This window comes from Panthera uncia (genome assembly GCF_023721935.1).
Source record: "Panthera uncia isolate 11264 chromosome C1 unlocalized genomic scaffold, Puncia_PCG_1.0 HiC_scaffold_4, whole genome shotgun sequence".
Lineage (NCBI taxonomy): Eukaryota > Metazoa > Chordata > Mammalia > Carnivora > Felidae > Panthera > Panthera uncia.
In genome coordinates, this window is record NW_026057585.1 from 50183125 (window position 1) to 50202350 (window position 19226).

A 19226-nucleotide genomic window follows, 5' to 3' on the forward strand; every position below is an offset into this window, starting at 1 on the left:
GGGCCAGTGAAATGTGGTAGGATACTGGGTAGCTGTCAGGGCCCAGTTGAGATTAGTGGTCATGAATATACAGTCATATCAGTCAGTAAGTTTGCATTTGTCCCCAGCCACAATTAGCTTTGCTAGTACAGATACAGAATTGGTGAGGAAATGGATTTAAAAATATGACTGCTTATTGAGTCCTAAAAGAATGACAGAAATGTAATATCACAGCCTTAAAAATATTTGGAATCGTACCTAAGACCTCTTTCTGGTTATTAAGAATATGCATATGGAGAAGAAGAGGTGGCAAAAACAGGCAGGCCTTATGAATTGACAGAATAAGCAATTGATCTTAGGGGGTCTACAATGATATCTTATCTAAAAATAATTGCCCTACTGGTCTTTCATAGTGCCTGAAAATTCCATCATTTGTGTTATTCTAGTGAGATCATGAGCTTGTCATGCACAGAGATAGTGCCTATCTACAAAAACTCTCTAGAGTTTAACATAGTAACAAGAAGAAGCAAAATGCTAAATAAATCTTTGCTAGATTGACTTGAATGGAATAAAATGAGGGGCCATGATGAATTCTTTTTCATTCAACAAGTATTTATTGAGTAGAAGACATTGCAAGGACACTGCAAGAGTTTCCAAGATAAAGAACATATTTATATGAAGCTGTTGAGGGCAATAGACAATAGTAGGTAGACGTTTATTACCAGAGTTTCTTCTTTTTTGGTTTTTCCTACCACCACTTATTGATAAACAGCAAACCACAGCACAGGAGGGTATGTGAATGGAAGCCCGATGGCCCCTAGGCTGCCATACAGGGAATGTCACCTTTCTGCCACTAGTGGAACAAGTCCGTGGGCTGAAGTGAAATGCCTCTTCTGTAAATGTGGTCTTACTGGAATACAGAACCACATGAGTTGGAAGTGAAACCTTGCAAATGCTGATCTCTACCTACCTGCCAAGATGGAAAATACCCTAAGAACCCAGGATCTAGAATAACCTTTTTAAACTACCTCAATCACAAACTGATTATAAGTCAACTTTTTCCTGGGGGCTAGGGGGAAGGCAGTTTTGATAGAAAAATTAACTTTCTCTTCTGTATTTTTTTTTTAACTCATTGGTATGTTTTTAATTGTGAGATAGGATAAATGTTTATTTCCTTTTCCTGTTTGTGCTTATAGGAGCTCATTCTTTGATTTTGCTAGAGGAGAACATTCATTTTTATGCTAATCCTTCACATTTTTATGTTCTTTTTAAACTATGAAACAATTCTATTAATCTAGACTCAGCCAATTCAGAATTTGGGTTAGGTTTGTCTGCGTTTGGCTGTAATTTATTGTTGGATTTCAGAAAAGGCGAAAAAAGTTTTTCTAAAATGTAAGACTTTGTATTAGTATTATTTAACTTGACTGTGATGGGAGAATGCAGGAAATGTCTATGTCTACGTATCAGAATAACCACTCAGTGACTATCACCTGAGCAGTTACAATGCGCCAGGCCCCATTCTAGACTCAAGTGATATAGCAGTGAACAAAATAAGCAAAAATTCTTGCCCATTTTGAGATTACATTTCTAGTTTGAATGAATGAGTGAGTTTCCTACTGACACATGCACAAGAGCTAAAAAATTAGTCTTTCAGAGCACATTTAACAGCTTTTTTCTAGATATTCATCTGTCTAAAATGACTGTTACCTGAAAATGAGTAAAATTATTGTTTATAATACCTTGTAAATGATCATTTTTTAAGTTTATTTATTTTGAGAGAGAGAGAGAGAGAGAAAGCCCATGAGTGTGTGCAAGTGCAAGTAGGGTAGAGGCAGAGAGGGAGAAAGAGAGAATCCCAAGCAGGCTCCACATTGTCAGCGCAGAGCCCGGCTCAATCTCACAAACCATGAAATCATGACCTGAGCTGGAATCAAGTCAGACACTTAACTGACTGAGACACCCAGGCACCCCAATGATCTTTTTTTTTAAGTTTATTTATTTACTTTGAGAGAAAGAGAGAGCAAGCAGGGGAGGGGCAGAGAGAGAATCTCAAGCAGACTCCATGCTGACAACATGGAGCCTAATGTGGGGCTCAAACTCACAAACCGTGAGATCATGACCTGAGACAGATGCTTAACTGACTGAGCCAACCAGTGCCCAGCCCCTACCCCACCAATGACCATTTCTTAATGGACTTATATTAATTAGTCTCCTCACCCAAATAAGTCAGGTTTTAATTTTAAAACAAATCAAACAAGACTAGTATGTCAGCCTTGAGTGTCACCTTAATACTCTGCCTTTTTGTTGTTTCTAAGTGCTTCCTTTTTGCAAGTCTTTTTTTATAGTTTGTGTTCTTATAAATTTTGTAACACCCAGTATAGTATTGCTTATCCTCATTTCACAGGAAAGTAAGGCTCAGCCAAGCTAAATAACTTTTCTAAGATCACACAGCTAGCAATTATGGCAGATATTGTTAGATGACAGTACTAAATTCTATCAACAATGTCTTTCTCCTAGGTTCCCATCCAGATAGAGTAGACATGTAACTCAGTCCTGGCCAATGAGATCCAAGTGGAAGTCTATAGGTGGAGACGTTCTTTTTCCTTCACCACTTTTCCTGCCTGGGATTTGGATGTGAAGCCTAGGGGTGCAGCTTCTGAGAGTAAAGCCTACACATTAAAACTTATAGAGGAAAAAGTTGGAAAAAGCCTTTGGGATATCATTGAAGTAATCATGCCAACTCTGTCATACCTACCACTATGGCTTGATATAAATAAAGCCCCATATGTTTAAGTCACTGCAGTTAGATTTTCTGATATTTGCATCATAAAAGACACCTAACTGATAAATCTTAGAACTGGAAATCAAAAGTAAAACTCGAAAGCCCCTGTTCTTTCCAGTGGATAGCTCTAAAAGCATGATCTTTAATAAATCTATTTTTAATATTTTCATGGCGACTTGAGTATTGAGAACAATCTCAATACTCATAATTACTAGGTATTTCTCACTTTGTAAGGTAGATGTGTTTCTCAGAAAAAGCCATGTGTAAATAATTTCAATATATATCACTGAATGTATTAATAGATTTTAAAAGAAATCTATAATAATCAAAATATTTGGAGAACATTTTTATGAGACTAACTAGGAAATTAGGTGGTGGTTGGCAAGTTTTTTTCAACAAATATATCTTCTCAAATTGTGGTATGCCTGTTCCAAATTTACAATGCAATTTTATTGTCAAGAACCTGAGAGGGCAAGTAAGTGGGACTTAAATGAATTAAGCCATATCCACTAGGTTGGCAATAAGCAATACAAAAATAATAAGTGTTGACAAGAATGTGGAGAAATTGGAACCCTCATACACTCCCAGAGTGAATGTAAAATAGTGCAGTTGTTTTAGAAAATAGTATGCAGTTCCTCAAAAGGTTAAACAGAGTTAACATATGACCTCTCAATTCTATTCCTAAGTGTATGCTCAAGAGAAATGAAAACTTAGGTCTACACACAATCTTGTACATGAATATCATGGAAGCATTACTCATAATAACCAAAAAGCAGGAATAACCCAAATGTCCATCAACCAATGAATGGATAAAGTCAATGTGATATATTCATATACGGAACATTATTTGGTCCTAAAAAGGAATGAAGTGCTTATACATGCTACACCACGGATGAATGTTGAAAGGTTTATGCTAAGTGGAAGAGCCAGTCATGGAAGGACCATGTATTGTATGACTCCTTTTATATGAAGTGTCCAAAGTAGGCAAATCCCCAGAGGACCCCTCGGGATGGGAAAGTTGAGGGAAATAGAGTGAGTGCTAATGGATACGCGGTTTCCTTTTGGCATAAGAAAATGTTCTGAAATTGTGGTGATGGTCGCATAACTCTGTGAATATACTAAAATCATAGAATGCTTATGCTTAAATAAGGTGGCTCAGTGTTTCCATCATCCTTTTGATACATTGCCTCTGTCTAACCCCTGCTCAGAATGACAGGTGTGAGTGTCTTGCCTGTGGCATGGAGCCCATTACTCCAGACTTAGCAATGTATTCGTAAAATCTGCCTGGTTTTTACACAGAATTTCTTGAATGAAGAAATGCTGCTTTTTATGTTTTACTTAATTAAAATTATTCTGAGTATGTTACACGTGGAGAGAGAGAAGATTGGAAGATTATTCTGTTCTATTGTAATGAGACCTGGTTATCATCTCTCAAATATGCCCTGTGATCTGGTTCCGACACCACTTCAGCAGTGGTAGTCAAGGCAGCCCAAGTTCAAATCCCACCTCTCCCTCTCTGGAGCTGTGTGGCTCTGGACGCATTGCCTAACCCCACTGAGGCTCAGTTACTTTGTCTACAAAAACTGGAAAAATAATCATATTTACCTCACAAGGTTGTGTAAGATACTAAATGAAGTAGCACATGTAAAGTTTTGGCCCAGTACTTAGCAAATAGTAAAGGTCCCATAAATGCTTTTTATTTTATTTTTTAAAAAAAATTTTAATGTTTGTTCTTTTTTTTTTTTTTTTTTAAACGTTTATTTATTTTTGAGACAGAGAGAGACAGAGCATGAACGGGGGAGGGGCAGAGAGAGAGGGAGACACAGAATCGGAAACAGGCTCCAGGCTCTGAGCCATCAGCCCAGAGCCTGACGCGGGGCTCGAACTCACGGACCGCGAGATCGTGACCTGGCTGAAGTCGGACGCTTAACCGACTGCGCCACCCAGGCGCCCCTAATGTTTGTTCTTAAGAGAGAGAGAGAGAGAGCACAAGCAGGGGAGGGGCAGAGAGAGAGAGAGAGACAGAATCTGAAGAAGGCTCTAGGCTCTGAGTTGTCAGCACAGAGCCTGATGCGGGGCTCAAACTTGTGAACCATGAGATCATGACCTGAGCTGAAGTTGGACGCTTAACTGACTGAGCCACCCAGGCGCTCCCCCAATAAATGCTTTTTAAAAAATAAGTAGTTTTTTTGAGAGTTACAAACAGACAAAAAAAAAAGTTTACTTCAAATACACCACTGAAGGCATTCTTTAAAAAAAAGAATAAAATGGGAAACATGATGGGTGACTAACTTAACCCTGTTTGCCCATACCTTTTTAAAAATTAATTTCATTTTCATCTTTAACAATCACAGAGTATTCAAAAACAGACTAGCATACATGGATATAGTTTAAATGTAACAAAGAAAGATTTCAGCTGTGTACATTGGGGAGGGGAAAGGGATTTTTTCATATCAACCTTTTCCTATTTTGCAATTTCTAAATAAGCATTCAAATTTAATTTAGTACGAAGTAGTACAACTTTTATGATCAACAATTTATCTTTAAGCATAAAAACTTAAGAGGTTTGGCTGCATGGTCACCTTGGCTCCCGAAATCTGGCTATTGTTAAGCATGTAACAAGAGCATTTCCTCAAAGCCCTCCTGGACTGCAGATAGAAAATTAGCACTTTCACTCAGTTATTACTTCAGTTTTAAAACTCAAAGTCCCATGTCCTGGAGACTCCCTTAGTCTCGGGCAAACCAGAAAAGAGGGTTGGCCTGTACAGGCACCAAATTTAAGATTTGGGGATCATTATTAATAACTAGTAGCGTCCATGAATTTAGTGCTAAAGGTGGACCTGGCTCTGTGCTGCACGCTTTAAGAGCCAAATTCCACTTAAATAATTAGAATAAACCTGTGCATTAGGCTCTATTTTTTAGATCCATTTTAAAGATAAAGAAAGGCAATTTGGAGAGGTTGAGCAAGTTGCCTAAACCCTAGAATGAGGATAGAGCTGGGGTTGAAGCAAAGATCCTTTTAAAACTATTCTGTGCTATATCAGCATCAGGTCCCTGACCCCAGGTACGTACCAATGAATTAAAGGGCAGAAAGATTATAGAACGCATTGTCCCACAGAGTGAAAATATTAATGGCCCAAAAAGGGTTCAGGTAGCTTCACTGATGATAATTAGGGAATTGGGGATAATCAGCATACATTTAATGCTTAAGGCTCATTTTTTGGATCCCTGCTGGAGGCAGAACATTGGAATGGAATGGAATTGCTCATGTTAAACTGTTGAAGGAACCTACCTCTTCACATACACCACATACATTGTGTCTATGTAGGTGGGCTTCCCAGAATTCCAGGTACAAGTCATGTTGCCTGAATATTCATAAATGACACAGGTTACCTTGTCAGGAACATCTGGTGGATCTGCAACAAAATGTATCACTTAGGAACAACCATACAAACATAAAGTTCTTTATAAAGTAGCTAGCTGATAAACTTCCCATTTTATTTAAGAAACCAGCCCAACTGGCATTCAATACTTCCCTCATTCCATCCCTACCACCTCACCTAACATCCTACTTTGCCATCAAACATTGCTACTCTCCTTTGTGTACTATATTCTCCACTCTTCTGGGGATACTAATATGATCAAGTTTCTCCTATCAAAAAAAAATAATAATAACTCCTCAAATTCTCTCTCCTCAGCTACCACTATCTCCTTTTTTTAACAGCTAAACTAAGGGTCCTATATTATACTGGTCTTTTACTTCATCTCCCATTTGCTCTCAAACCCCAGACAATCAAGATTCAGACCCACAATTCCACCAAAACCACTGTTGTGAAGGTCATTAATGACTTTCTAATTAACAAATTCCGAAATATCTGTGCAATCACCATTGAACTTGACTTCTGCAGCATTTGCTGTTTTGGTCCCTTTCCCCTTGAAACCTTTGCCTTTGGCTCTTGTGAAAGGATCCCAAAAAAGTGTTTTTTCTTTCACCCCATCAGACTGTTTCCTCTTCTGGCACCTATTCCACTACTCACTTTAAAAGTTTAGTGTTTATACATACAATGGACTATTACTCAGCCTCAAAAAGGAAGGGAACTCTGATACATGCTACAACATGGATGGAAGTAGAATGATGGTTGCCAGGGTGGGGGATGGGGAAAATGAGAGTTGCTTAATGGGCACAGAGTTTCAGTTTTGCAAGATGAAAATAGTTCTGGAAATGAATGGTAGTGACGGAAAATGATGGTGATTGCAGAACAGTGTGAATGTACTTCATGCCTCAGAACTATACACTTAAGAATAGTTAAAAAAATATATTTCATATTATGTATATTTTACCACAATAAAAAATGACTAAACGTTTTTTGGGGGGCTCCTGTGTGGCTCAGTCCATTGAGTGTCTGTCTATTGATTTCGGTTCGGGTCATGATCCCAGGGTTGTGGAATCAAGTACTACGTCAGGCTCTGTGCTGAGTGCTGAATCTGGAGGCTGCTTAAGTTTCTGTCTCTCTCCTGGAATGCCTGGGTGGCTCAGTGGGTTAAGCATCTGACTTTGGCTCAGGTCATGATCTTGCGGTTCATGTATTTAAGACCCATATCAGGCTCTGTGCTGACAGTTCAGAGCCTGGAGCCTGCTTCCAAATCTGTGTCTCCCTCTCTCTCTGCCCCTCCCCCACTCACACTCTGTATCTCTCTCTATCAAAAATAAATAAACACTTAAAAAAAAAGATTCTGTCTCCCTCTGCCCATCTCACCCACTCATGTGCTCTTTCTCTAAAATAATTAAAAATTTTTTGGTATTCACAGAATTCTATTTCAACATTCTCTTTCTCCCTCCCTGCATCCCCTTTAGCTCTTTTTCTAAGTGACCATAATATGGAGAACATTGTTTAGTTTTTATCTGTCAGCTTCTTTACCTTTTGAGAACTGAAATCTTGCTCACTCCCAACTTCATCCCCACTCCACTCCTGCCTCAAGGGCTGTTACTCACTAGGCTTTACCTACAAGTGTATCCTTGACCTAGGCTGACTAAAGAGTATTTCCCTTTGGAATGAACACATGATTTAAGATGAACCAATCAGCATTCTCCAAGGGGCTTTTTGGAGAGCCATTGTAAGAGGTATTTTCTTACCCCTAGAAATTGCTGTCTCTGAGTAACATGTGAGCCATGAGCTGCTGGTGGCCATCTTGGATTTAAGAATGAAGACAACATAGGGGTGTCTGGGAGGCTCAGTCAGTTAAGTGACAGGCTCTTGATCTCACAGTTTGTGAATTCAAACCCCTGCATCAGGCTCTGCACTCACAGCACAGGGCCTGCTTAGGATTCTCTCTCTCTCTCTCTCTCTCTCTCTCTCTCTCTCTTTCTCTCTCTCCCTGCCTCCCTCCCTCGCAAAAATAAATAAAAATTAGGAGAAAAACAATCTTAAAAAAAAAAAAAAGAATTAAGACAACACGGGGGAAAAAAACCCATGAAGAGATAGGAAAAGATGAGAATTCCAATGACATTATTGGAGCCCTAATGGTCTCTGAAGTCTATGAAACCCCAACAACTATAGAATGACATCTGCAATTTTCAGTTACATCATCCAATAAATGACCAAGGTCAAGATCAAAAAAAGAAGTATGGAAATATGGAGTGTTTATCATGTAGTCACTTTTCAGGTGTGGCTCTCTCGGCTTGTCTCTACACTCACTGCTTGCAAAACTTGACTACTCAGCAAATGACGACAAGAAAAATGGAAGAATGGGGGCTCAGGAAGAATAAAAATATGGACATCTATGCACCTGAAGTTATAGCCAAATATTTATCTTACATACAAATACATACTTACACTTCACCTGCACATCATCTACTAAGAATATTACTTGTAAAATCAAAAAATAAATATATGAAAAAGTTTTCCTCATTACAAATTGAAACAATAATAGATATCATTTAGACCTATAAAATTGGCAAGGATTTTGAAAAAATGGTAATCCACAGTGTTGGAATGGACTTCAGGGAAATCCTCTAACACTCCTGTTGGTGGGAGTACAAACTGGTACAACCTTTATGGAGAGCACTTTACATATTACTATCTTTAAAAGCAAGAGCAATATCTTGCAACCCAGCAATTTTACATCTAGGCATGCATCCTTAATGAAATGTTCAAAGATACACAAAAATATTTGGCCAAAAGTGTGTGCCTCTTAAAGTATTGTTTATAATAATGAATAAGTTGGAGACAACCTAATACCCCAAAATAGGGTTAAATAAACTATAATAAACTCCTAAAATACATCCAAAAACAAAGTTGTAGAAGATAGTTTAAATATCTGGCCTCCGGAAAGCACTAGAAATATGTTTAAGTAAATTCTGGCCATATGATAAAGTGAAAAATGCAGGCTATGAAACACTGTAGTGAGAGAGACATAAAGGCATAGACAGAGAGAGAGAGGGGTTGGGAGAAGGAGACAGAGGAGGAGAGAGAGGGGGAGAGATGGAAAGAGACAAACTGAAGCTTGAAAGATCTATTTCAAATTATTAAAGAGGGATTGCTAGTAGTGAAATTATGGGATTATAGAGATGATGGGTATTTCCTTTGTGCTGGTCTAAATTTTTAAAAACTTTCTACATTGTATGCAATTTGATTTTACAATTAAAAAACTATTTCAAGCAGTAAGAACATACTAAAGTTCTTTAGAACATTTTGGTGAGTTGTAGCATTGAATTACAATGGGGACAAACTGGACTCCAAGTAGGGGAAAATAAATTTTTTTATTTGAGTCATAAAGGGGGTAAATTTAAGTCATTTTGGACATGGATTGAGTTGTGGTCCTGCACTGATTACAGTGATTTATGCTGAAGTTATTTTTCCCCCTGAGACATGAGCCAGAGAGTATCATTGATTTGGCCATCATAAAAAACAACGGTCAATCTTTTGGGTTGTTATTCCACAGCATTCTATATGAAGTGAGTGCTCAGGTTTGTAAATGTCTAGTGGTTAATTAACTTTGCAAAATATCAACTAGATTATATACACATATGCAAATAAACAGAATATTTGTTAATATGAAGCTATGTAAAGATGGGAGTATGATTATGGTTATGAGAAGAAGATGGGGTTATTATTAATCTCATTGCCCCTTTATCCAATGTCAAGGGTAAAAACCCCCTCATGTAAGTATGAGGCTTATGTTTTTGCTTTTTCCTAGTAATCCCATCCCTCCCCTATTATTGGAGCACTTATTAATCACAGGCCGGATTTCTCATGAATTCAGAGTCTAGCCAACGATCATTTTCTACTGAGAGTTTCTTAAAGGCAGAGTCCCTTTTCTTTGAATTTCTACCATTTAACACATTTTTGGCGCAGAGCAACCACTCAGTAAAGCTATCTCATAATTTGATTGGCTTGATTAATAAAATGATAATGAGAAGAATTTACAGTGAACAGAGGCACAATGCTTCTGGCAAAGATCACTCTGTAATTCCTTACCCAAGGAGAGCACAGGTCAGCCTAATTGTGCCTGTAATAATGATACTAGATAGCAACGTTAAAGACAAATATTTAGGAACTTTTGTTGGATAAGAACTCTGCTTTCATCTCAATAAGTAGAGATCAAAGATGGTTAAAATTTGGGGCGCTCTTGATTTTGGCTCAGGTCATGACCTTATGGTTTGTGAGATCAAACCCCGAGTCGGGCTCCACTCTGATAGGGCTCTGTGCTGACAGCACAGAGCTTGCTTGGGATTCTCTCTATCCCTCTCTCTCTCTCTTCCTATCTACCCCTTCCCTGTTTGTTCTCTCTCTCAATATATAAATAATCTAAAAAAAAAAAGATGGTTAAAATTGAAGGAAGTCAAAGACATTTAAACTTTTAAATAAATGATTAAGTAGAAACAGACTGTTCCATGTATGTTTTTTTAATGTGGTATTTTTAAATGAATAAGGACATCTTACAGTATTTTATCTCATGATTGGTGTGAATCTGATAAACTTCCCGTGATATGTGTGCATTTAATCATAGATGAATTCTAGAAAGTGTTTAAAATTATGGCTAAAAATAGAAATTGTGATAATATTTGTATTTCACAAATTACATATTAAAGTACAGAAGCTTTTAAATATATTTGGATTTCTTTCCAGGAAAAGCACTGACTCATTTATTTTCTCTCTCTTTTATGACTTGTTTCTAGTCTAAAAAATACATGTAATCATTTTGTTCAAAATAGTGATGGTAAGTTAACATAGTAAAGCTCACAGGACAAATACTCTGTGATCAAAGTAACCCAGTGAAAGCAATATAATTTCTAGAGTACCACAGAAACCCTCAGAAACCTTTTTTGACCTACTTAAATAGGAAGTTTTGTTTGCTAAGAATGCAGAGCTCAAGAATCCAGGGGTTCTTGGGTCTAAGAGTTAGAGTAAATTCTTACCTGGCAGTTACAATTTCACACTCATAACCAGAGGTCTGTGTAAGAAGTTACAACTCACAAAGTAAATAAATGGAAAGAGTGATGTTCTTTTTAAGCAGCCAGCAGCAGAGAATCTAAATTCTTCTATGATGTTGTCCTAGAAGGGGGCACAGGCCATTCCCTGGCCCTAAATATGGCCTGGTGGTTGTGTTTGGGGGTAGAGCTGTTGGGGGTAATATGTCACCCAAACTGGAACCCATGGAAGGAAGCCACACTTCTTTTGTCTCCTTTCTTCCTCTGGCTCAAATTAAAAGCTAACCTTTCCCCATCACTGTGAAAATTGCTTATTTGCCCTCCAAAGAAATTGTATCTTCTCTCAACACCCCACCAACACCCCCAAAGGATAAATAGTAAAATATTTAAGCATTAAGTGTTGTTTATGTTTCCTGAGGATGTGGACAAGCTAAGGTGCCCTCATATATCAGATAAGATGTCTGCCTGTGGCTTCAATTCCCATAATTCAGGGCATGTTTAGTGTGTTGTCAGTTTAAGGTGTGAGTTTGCTAGCTTTATTGTTTGACCCCAAAACTTAGTATTTTCCTTCCTCAGTTCACCTCTACTACCTTCCATAGCTCTTCTTTCTTTTGAAAATCGTGCAAGATCAGGTGCCCAGAGTTAAGTAGGACAATGGCCTTATTCAGAACAAGGAAGCCTCTTGTATCCTAGCTGTCCACTCTAGGTGCAAGTCGTGAACACCAGGTGGTCTTGCTCTTGCAAGTTAAAATCTGGAGATGAGGAAAAATAAGAACTCAGATTTGATTCTCAAAAGTGTGGGGAAGGGAGCATGACAAAGACTCCACACTGCACAATGGTGTTGCACTTTAAAATGTATAACATGCTTTTAAGTAGTTTATTAAAATCTGGTGCTTACCACAGCCAGAATAATTAGCCTTATTTTACAGACATGGAATCAAGGCTCAGACTGGTTAACTTGCCCAAGGTCACACAGCTGGAAAGTATAGCAAGCACACAAAGCTAGTTTTGCAACTGCTTTTGTTTTGTAAATCTTAGTCTCAGAATTTTTTTATGGAATCTGCTTCAAGGTTGATGCTATTATTTTGGAAAGCAAATAACAAAAAACATAAGTGTAAAGCAGATGAAAAGAACAATACTTAAAAATCTGAGGATGCTGCCCCTCATGTATGCTGTGTTTGGACAGGCTGGTGTTGAAAATTTGTTTTTTGAATACATCAGCAACATTGAAAGTTGCTGTGGAGTGTAGAAGTGTAGAGTAGAAGTGTAGACGTGCTGTAGAAGTGTAGAGTTCACACTGAAGATTCACATGTCTGTCTTCCCTTAAAGAGTCAAAGATTCAGGGGCACCTGGGTGGTTCAGTCGGGTAAGGGTCCTATTTCAGCTCAGGTCATGATCTCGCCATTTGTGAGTTCGAGCCCCACATCAGGCTCTGTGCTGACAGTTCAGAGCCTGGAGCCTGCCTCAAATTCTGTGTCTCCCTCTCTCTCTGCCCCTTCCCTGATCATGGTCTGTCTCTCTCAAAAATAAATAGACATTAAAAAAAAAAAAAAGATTTAGGAAAACCAGATCCTTATAAATGATGGAGTTGGGCAGTGGCTATTCCCCAGTAGACCTCTATGTGCTTTTCTCTCTGCATGGATCTCACCAGCCTCCCTAACTCCTTTATTTCACTAACCTGGCCCCCGGAAACATTTCAGTTTGCAATTCTTATATTAAACTAGTACAAGAAGTAAACTATATTAATTAGTCTCTATTTTTAGACAAGATTTTAGACTAGTTAATTGCTAGATTAGCTTTCATTTGAATTTTGAATGCACCCCAACACTTACATCCAGAAGAAATGTCTTTTCCACATATCAGTGTCTCTTGAAAATATCCAGGACATTCAGCAGTGCAGTACATAGAGGCATGTGGCTCCAGAAAGTTGTTATACCAAAGCCGAGCTGTTGTTTTATTAATTCTTGTGATTCGAAATCTTTCTTTGATGCCGTTTTTATAAAAATAAAATTTCTTTGGTTGGCAGTTCTTAATTTCTGCTTGGCAATATATAGAGACATTCATACCCATCTTAAAAACTGTGGCTGGTTCTACCCACATGTGGCCAGAGCAGTTTATATTTGTAATTCCTGGAAACAAATAGATAAAATAAAAAATTCCATGTAAAACATTAAAGCAAGAGATTCAGATGAATATGCTGTTGCATTTAAATTTTATTCTTTTCCTATTAATTAAATGATTTCCATTGGAAAAAAGTTTAGGACCAACTGTATCTTTCCATTGATTAGTTTATTGTAATGTACTTTTAGCAGGCTTCTGTGGACGCTCAGTAACAGGATACAAAACTGGAGTCTGCCTTTAAGCAACTCTGTCTAAAGAGCAAATAAAATTAGCTCTCCTTATTTAAAGTAGAGAACTGACGCATTATGAGGCTATGCCATTTTTCAAAGGTAAGATTAGAAATAACACCTGGCATTGCAGAATCCAAACCCCATTCTCTAGGCACTCCATCAATCTGTCATTCTTCTGTAGATAACGGCTACTTTTATCACAAAATTTTGAGTTTAATGAGTAAAACCATACTCTTATAATGACAAAAATCTATTGCTTGATAACCACTTAAAATTCATCATTAATTTAATATATAGGAATAATGTAGGAAAATGTCCAGAATGTATTTTGGTAAAAAGCAACTTGCAAAACAACACACTTAATAATAGGTTTAGTACCAGAAGTAAATAGAGTAAATGAGGAGAAATACACTAAGATTTTAACAATGATAATCTGTGTGTGTTAGTCTACTTTTTTCATTTTTACTTGCATATTTCTGTGTTTTAAAAATTATATAGTGAATGTATTACTTTTATAACCCCAAGCAATAATTAAAAGTCATTTTCATAAACTCAAATGACAGTGCAATGCAGTATCAGTTAAATTAAACTCACATCAAGGAAAATTTATTATTGTCTTTTTGTGGAAATACTTGCATTAAAACATCCTAGAATCTTACCAATCTTATCAAGGTAATTATTTGATTTTAAAAGGTCCTTAGCTATGGACTACAATGCTTAAAGAATTAACTTGCATAATATAAATGTAATTGAATATTTCCATTTACATAATGAACATTTAGGTATAAATTGGAAGTATTTAAATATTAAAAATAGTGATAAAAATAATTCCATCATTATTAATGGGAAATTGAAGCCAAAGATAAGAAAAGGAAGTTTTAAGGAAACATCTGACTACTTTAAATAAGGTCAACAATTCAGGTTTAGACAAACTACATCTCCAGCACCTGAAAAAAATATGTGAATACTATCATGAAATTGCTGTGAGTAGTGTTTGAGAATACACAGAAAATATAAAAAATGTCAGAAGACTTCGGATTTGGACAAATGTTGGTTTTCAAAAACAGAATAAAGAAGAACCCCAGAAACTTTGGACCACCGAGCTTTGCTACATTCAGGAATGAATTAGTAAGTCCATGATTTTTCAGTACCTAAAAAAAAAAAATCTGTAATCAGTGAGAGTCAACATAGATTATGTAAGAATAAGTCATATGTTAATTTCTCTTTTTAATGGGGTTAGTAGATTGGTCAGAGGAATGTTAAACTTTATTATTATTTCAGCAGAGCTATTGAAAAGGGGAACATACCATGTTAATAGAAAATTTGGAAAAAATGTAGTCTGGATGATATTAAAACTATTCATAGATTGAACAAAATATATAAAATAATATCTAATGGACAGCTCTAGGGTCTCTAACGCCATGTCAGAGGAGCCTAACTTATTTCTCTGCACTCTATTAATTACTTGAATGTATCAACAGAAGTCCTACTTATTGTTTGCATATTTCAATATCCTAAATCTTGGATAGTGGTTGGCCTGATTCTGGCAGTGTCTGATATCCTGCTGGAGGGGTTCTAGTTCTGATGACAGGGCTACCTCTATATCAATCTATAGAGGTATATATCAATATATTGGTATAACTACCAATATAGTTGTGTTCCAACCTACAGAAGACATTGTTGCTTTTGTCACTATTCTGAGTAATTTGCATGGTTTGCAAAGCTTCCTTCCAGGTCTAGAACCCTACCTTAGTGTTGCTTGTCTCCCAGTTAATGAATTTCTACCACCTGCCCAGGACACCAAGTCCCCAGTAAAAACTCTCAGATGTCAAGGCTATTATGCCTGAATTTCTGACAATCCCCTTCCTGGATTCCTCAAAGCTGCTTATGCTTATATCTGTAATAATGCCAGGTGTTTGTGTGAATTATAAGATAGGAATAATAATAGCCAATACCATTGCACGAAGTTGTGAGAAATAAAAGGCTTAGTTAGCCCAGTGCCTGACACATAGTGCCTGTCAACAAATAAATTGTGGAGTTGAATTAAATTCAAATGTTTGATGGATTATCATATAACAATTGTAACAGTTCAAAGATAGAACACGCCAACTCAGAATAATATGCTTCTTCATAGAAATGTTCATATATAAGTTAGAGGTTTGTTTATTAGGGAAAGGAATTCTGCCATTAGGGGGGCGGTTGGACTCTTTTATTTCATTCCATATAATATTTATGTGCATATAGTTTTTCCCAATCTAATTTTTGGTTCTTCAGAGACCCTAGAATAGTGCCTTGAAAACAATAACCACTCAACATTTTTTTAAATAAAAGATAGCAATAGGTACTAAAAATACTATACCTCCATGACACCAGTTGAAGAATATGTAAATAGCTATTACCACATCCCATTGAATTGTGACCTGATTCATGCCTGAAAGCAGGAAATAGCTCTTTGTTGCCCTCTAGAAAAAATATGAAAGTTTTAAATTATAATATTTTAATAAAATAACCATAGTAAAGGCATTACATTTTTTCCTAACAGTTATTATTGCCTTTGATGAGAACATTTCAATAGGAAGAAAAGGAGGAGGGAAGGAAGGAAGAAAAGAAGGGAAGGGAGAAAGGAAGGGAGGAGGGAAACAGGGCAAAGAAAAGTCAGTGGTATGTAAGGAGGTATGATACAGATGGAAAAGTAAAGTAAAAGAATGGTCTCTTCAAAAGTCACTATGATTTACCTTACTAGGACATTTTGACCCTTAATAAAATACACTTTCTTCTAATCTAGTCTCTCTCATCAGAAATCTCTGCTCTCACTCCTGGCCAGATTTCTATGCCTTAGAAGTTCCAGAAATATCAGTCTTTGATGAGTTAAACTTAGGAAAAGCCAAAAAAGTTCAGAAGTTCCAGAAAGAGGCATTCAAAATGAAGAAAGATGAAGTGAGAAAAAGGTATATGTGCTATCACCAATTAAATTTATATAAAATTCCTTTCCTCTGTAGACAGCTCAAAAGACACACATTATATAAATTCCAAACAATATTGCCATTAGTTTATGACTAGTTGCATTATTTACTCAGTTACTTACATTTTTATTTAAATGTTACTTTACATTATTACTTAATAACCAACATTATTCAGTTATTTTTATGTTTAATAAAACCTGAGCCTTTCATATAAGACAGCAAAACAAAATCATGACTCATCATATAGCATAAAATATCTGATAACATTCTTAAAACCTGGGGTCCCCATGACCCCCATGAATATAGGAACACCTTTCATAATTTGCCAGCAATATGAGGTCTTCTCTTTATAAATAATAAGCAAAACAAAATCTAAAATGTTCCTGGTTAGAAGTTAACTACTCACCCCAATAGAATATATACAACAATAATTGTTTAAAGTGATATAGTATCAGACAACATTTGAGTATAAACTTTCATCAGTAACCACTCTATAAAATATCGCAAGAACTTACAAGAAAAAACAACCGGAGCCTCTGGGTGGCTCAATCAGTTAAGTATCTACTCTTGCTTTCAGCTCAAGTCATGATCTAGGATTGAGCCCCACATTGGTTCTTTGCTGACAGCAAGGAGCCTGCTTGGGGATTCTCTTTCTCCCTTTCTTTCTGCCTCTCCCCCACTCGTGTTCTCGTGTGTGCTCTCTTTCTCTCAAAAATAAGTAAACATTAAAAAAGAAAGAAAGAGGGTCACCTAAGTGGCTCAGTTGGTTAGCGTCTGACTTCAGCTCAGTTCATGATCTCTCAGTTCGTGGGTTGGAGCCCCACGTAGGGCTCTGGTGCTGATAGCTCAGAGCCTGGAGTCTGCTTCAGATTCTATGTCTCCCTTTCTCTCTGCCCCTCTCCAGCTCGTTCTCTCTCTCTCTCTCTCTCTCTCTCTCTCTCTGTTTTTTTTTTCTCTCTCTCTCTCTCAAAAATAAATAAACATTAAAAATTTTTTTAAAGGAAAGAAAGAGAAAAACAACCTGTGCCATGTATTTCCATAGAAAATATAGCTGTTTTTAAGCATTTGGATGATCATGGTTTGTTTACCTTTCAACTTGTTTGAAGCACATAATTCCACTTCAGAGCCAGGCTGCTACCTTGTTGCCTGCATCATGTCCTCTTTCCCCACTGTCTGTCAATAATCACTTCAGATTTTCAGCAATGAGGCAAATGGAAATGTCAGCAAAGCCCTGACCTACATTTCAGACTCTTGAACTCAAACTGTCCAATTCAAAATGACTGGCTCTAATGTCACTATTTGGGAAAACCCAGATTACTGAAAGTGAACTGCTTTGTCAGTACTTGTTTTTCTCAGCTTAATTTAAAATGATCTGTCTCATCCAAGAAGTAGAACCCCTATACAGGTTCTACCTGTCAGAATCTTTGACACCAAAAATATGATGCTTAGCTTTAATTTGCAATTAACATTGATATTTATTATAAACCAGTTTCTTAAGAGAGTTTAAATGCTACCATTGACCATTCATTTACTTAACAAACATTTTTGGGTATTTAATATGTGTCAGCCATTGTTCTGGGTATTAAGCATATGATGGTGATTAATTACTGAACAGCTCTTTTGTTGTATTGTTTAAAGTGATTAAATGGTAGATCAGTTGTTTTGAACTATCACAGGATTCTACAGGCAAATAAAAAAATTACCAGATATTTGGTGCATTTATAGAAGTCCTCACCAAGGGCTTTTCCTGGCGTGCTTTTTCCTCCCATGTCCTTGGTTGCTTCTACTTGAGTATCTTTTCACTCTGTGTATTCCTTTTTATTGTAAATGACAGTTAAGTTACTTGTTTCAATGAACCTCTTGAAGCCAGAAACTCCATCCTGCCTTTTAAATTTTTATATCTTTGGTACCTAGCATAATATAATACTCTGGGGAAACATTCAAAACATTTCTATGCTCAGATTTATTTTAGACAGTGAAGATTAGAATGTCTGTGGGTGAAGGCTGGGCATCAATATTTTTACACCTCCCCGCCATGTGATTAGCGATTATAATGAGCAGTCAGGGTTGAGAATTATTGGAATATAAGAATGAGTGTCTTTGAAGACCACACAAAAGAAAGGACTGTCAACTGGATGTCAATGATTAGGAACAATTTGCCAAGCTGTGAAGGAAAGGGTGTGGGAAAACATTTCACATATGAGAACAGAATGTGCAAGTAATAGAGATGTTTTGGGACAAGCTAGTTGAAGGGAATAGGATTTGAGCTAGAAAATTAAGGCCAGTGGCAGAATGTGATTACTGGGTTTTGTATTCCTGCTAAGTGGTTTAACCTTTGTCTTTAAGTCAGTCAGAGATAGCAAAGATTGGTAAGCAGAGAAATAACATAATCAGATTGGATTTTAAAGAGATAATTCTAGGGGCGCCTGGGTGGCTCAGTAGGTTAAGTGTCTCACTTCGGCTCAGGTATTAATCTTGTGGTTAGTGAGTTGGAGCCCTGTGACAGGCTCTCTGCTGACAGCTCAGAGCCTGGAGGCTTCTTCAGATTCTGTGACTCCCTGTCTCTCTGCCCCTCCCAGCTCGTGCTCCGTCTCTGTCTCTCAAAAAATAAACGTTAACAAAAATGTAAAAAAAAGGTAATTCTAATTATTGTGTGGAGCATTGAATGAAGATAAAGAGCCCATTTAAGTTATTGAAAATCAGAAGCTGGTGAGGGCACA

The 19226-nt window shown here is 37.0% G+C and overlaps 1 protein-coding gene across 1 annotated transcript in view; it reads right to left on the bottom strand.

Annotated features, from left to right (window-relative positions):
- Positions 1-16071, bottom strand: part of IL23R (interleukin 23 receptor) — a 58862-nt gene extending 42791 nt beyond the window's left edge. The window contains exons 1-3 of the mRNA XM_049617043.1: positions 15903-16071; positions 13025-13321; positions 6054-6177 (exon numbers count right to left, since the gene is read on the bottom strand). Coding sequence (XP_049473000.1) covers positions 6054-6177; positions 13025-13321; positions 15903-15972 — 491 coding nt within the window. The 5' untranslated portion in view covers positions 15973-16071. The remainder of the gene's footprint in view (positions 1-6053; positions 6178-13024; positions 13322-15902) is intronic.
- Between the last annotated feature and the right edge of the window lie 3155 nt (positions 16072-19226).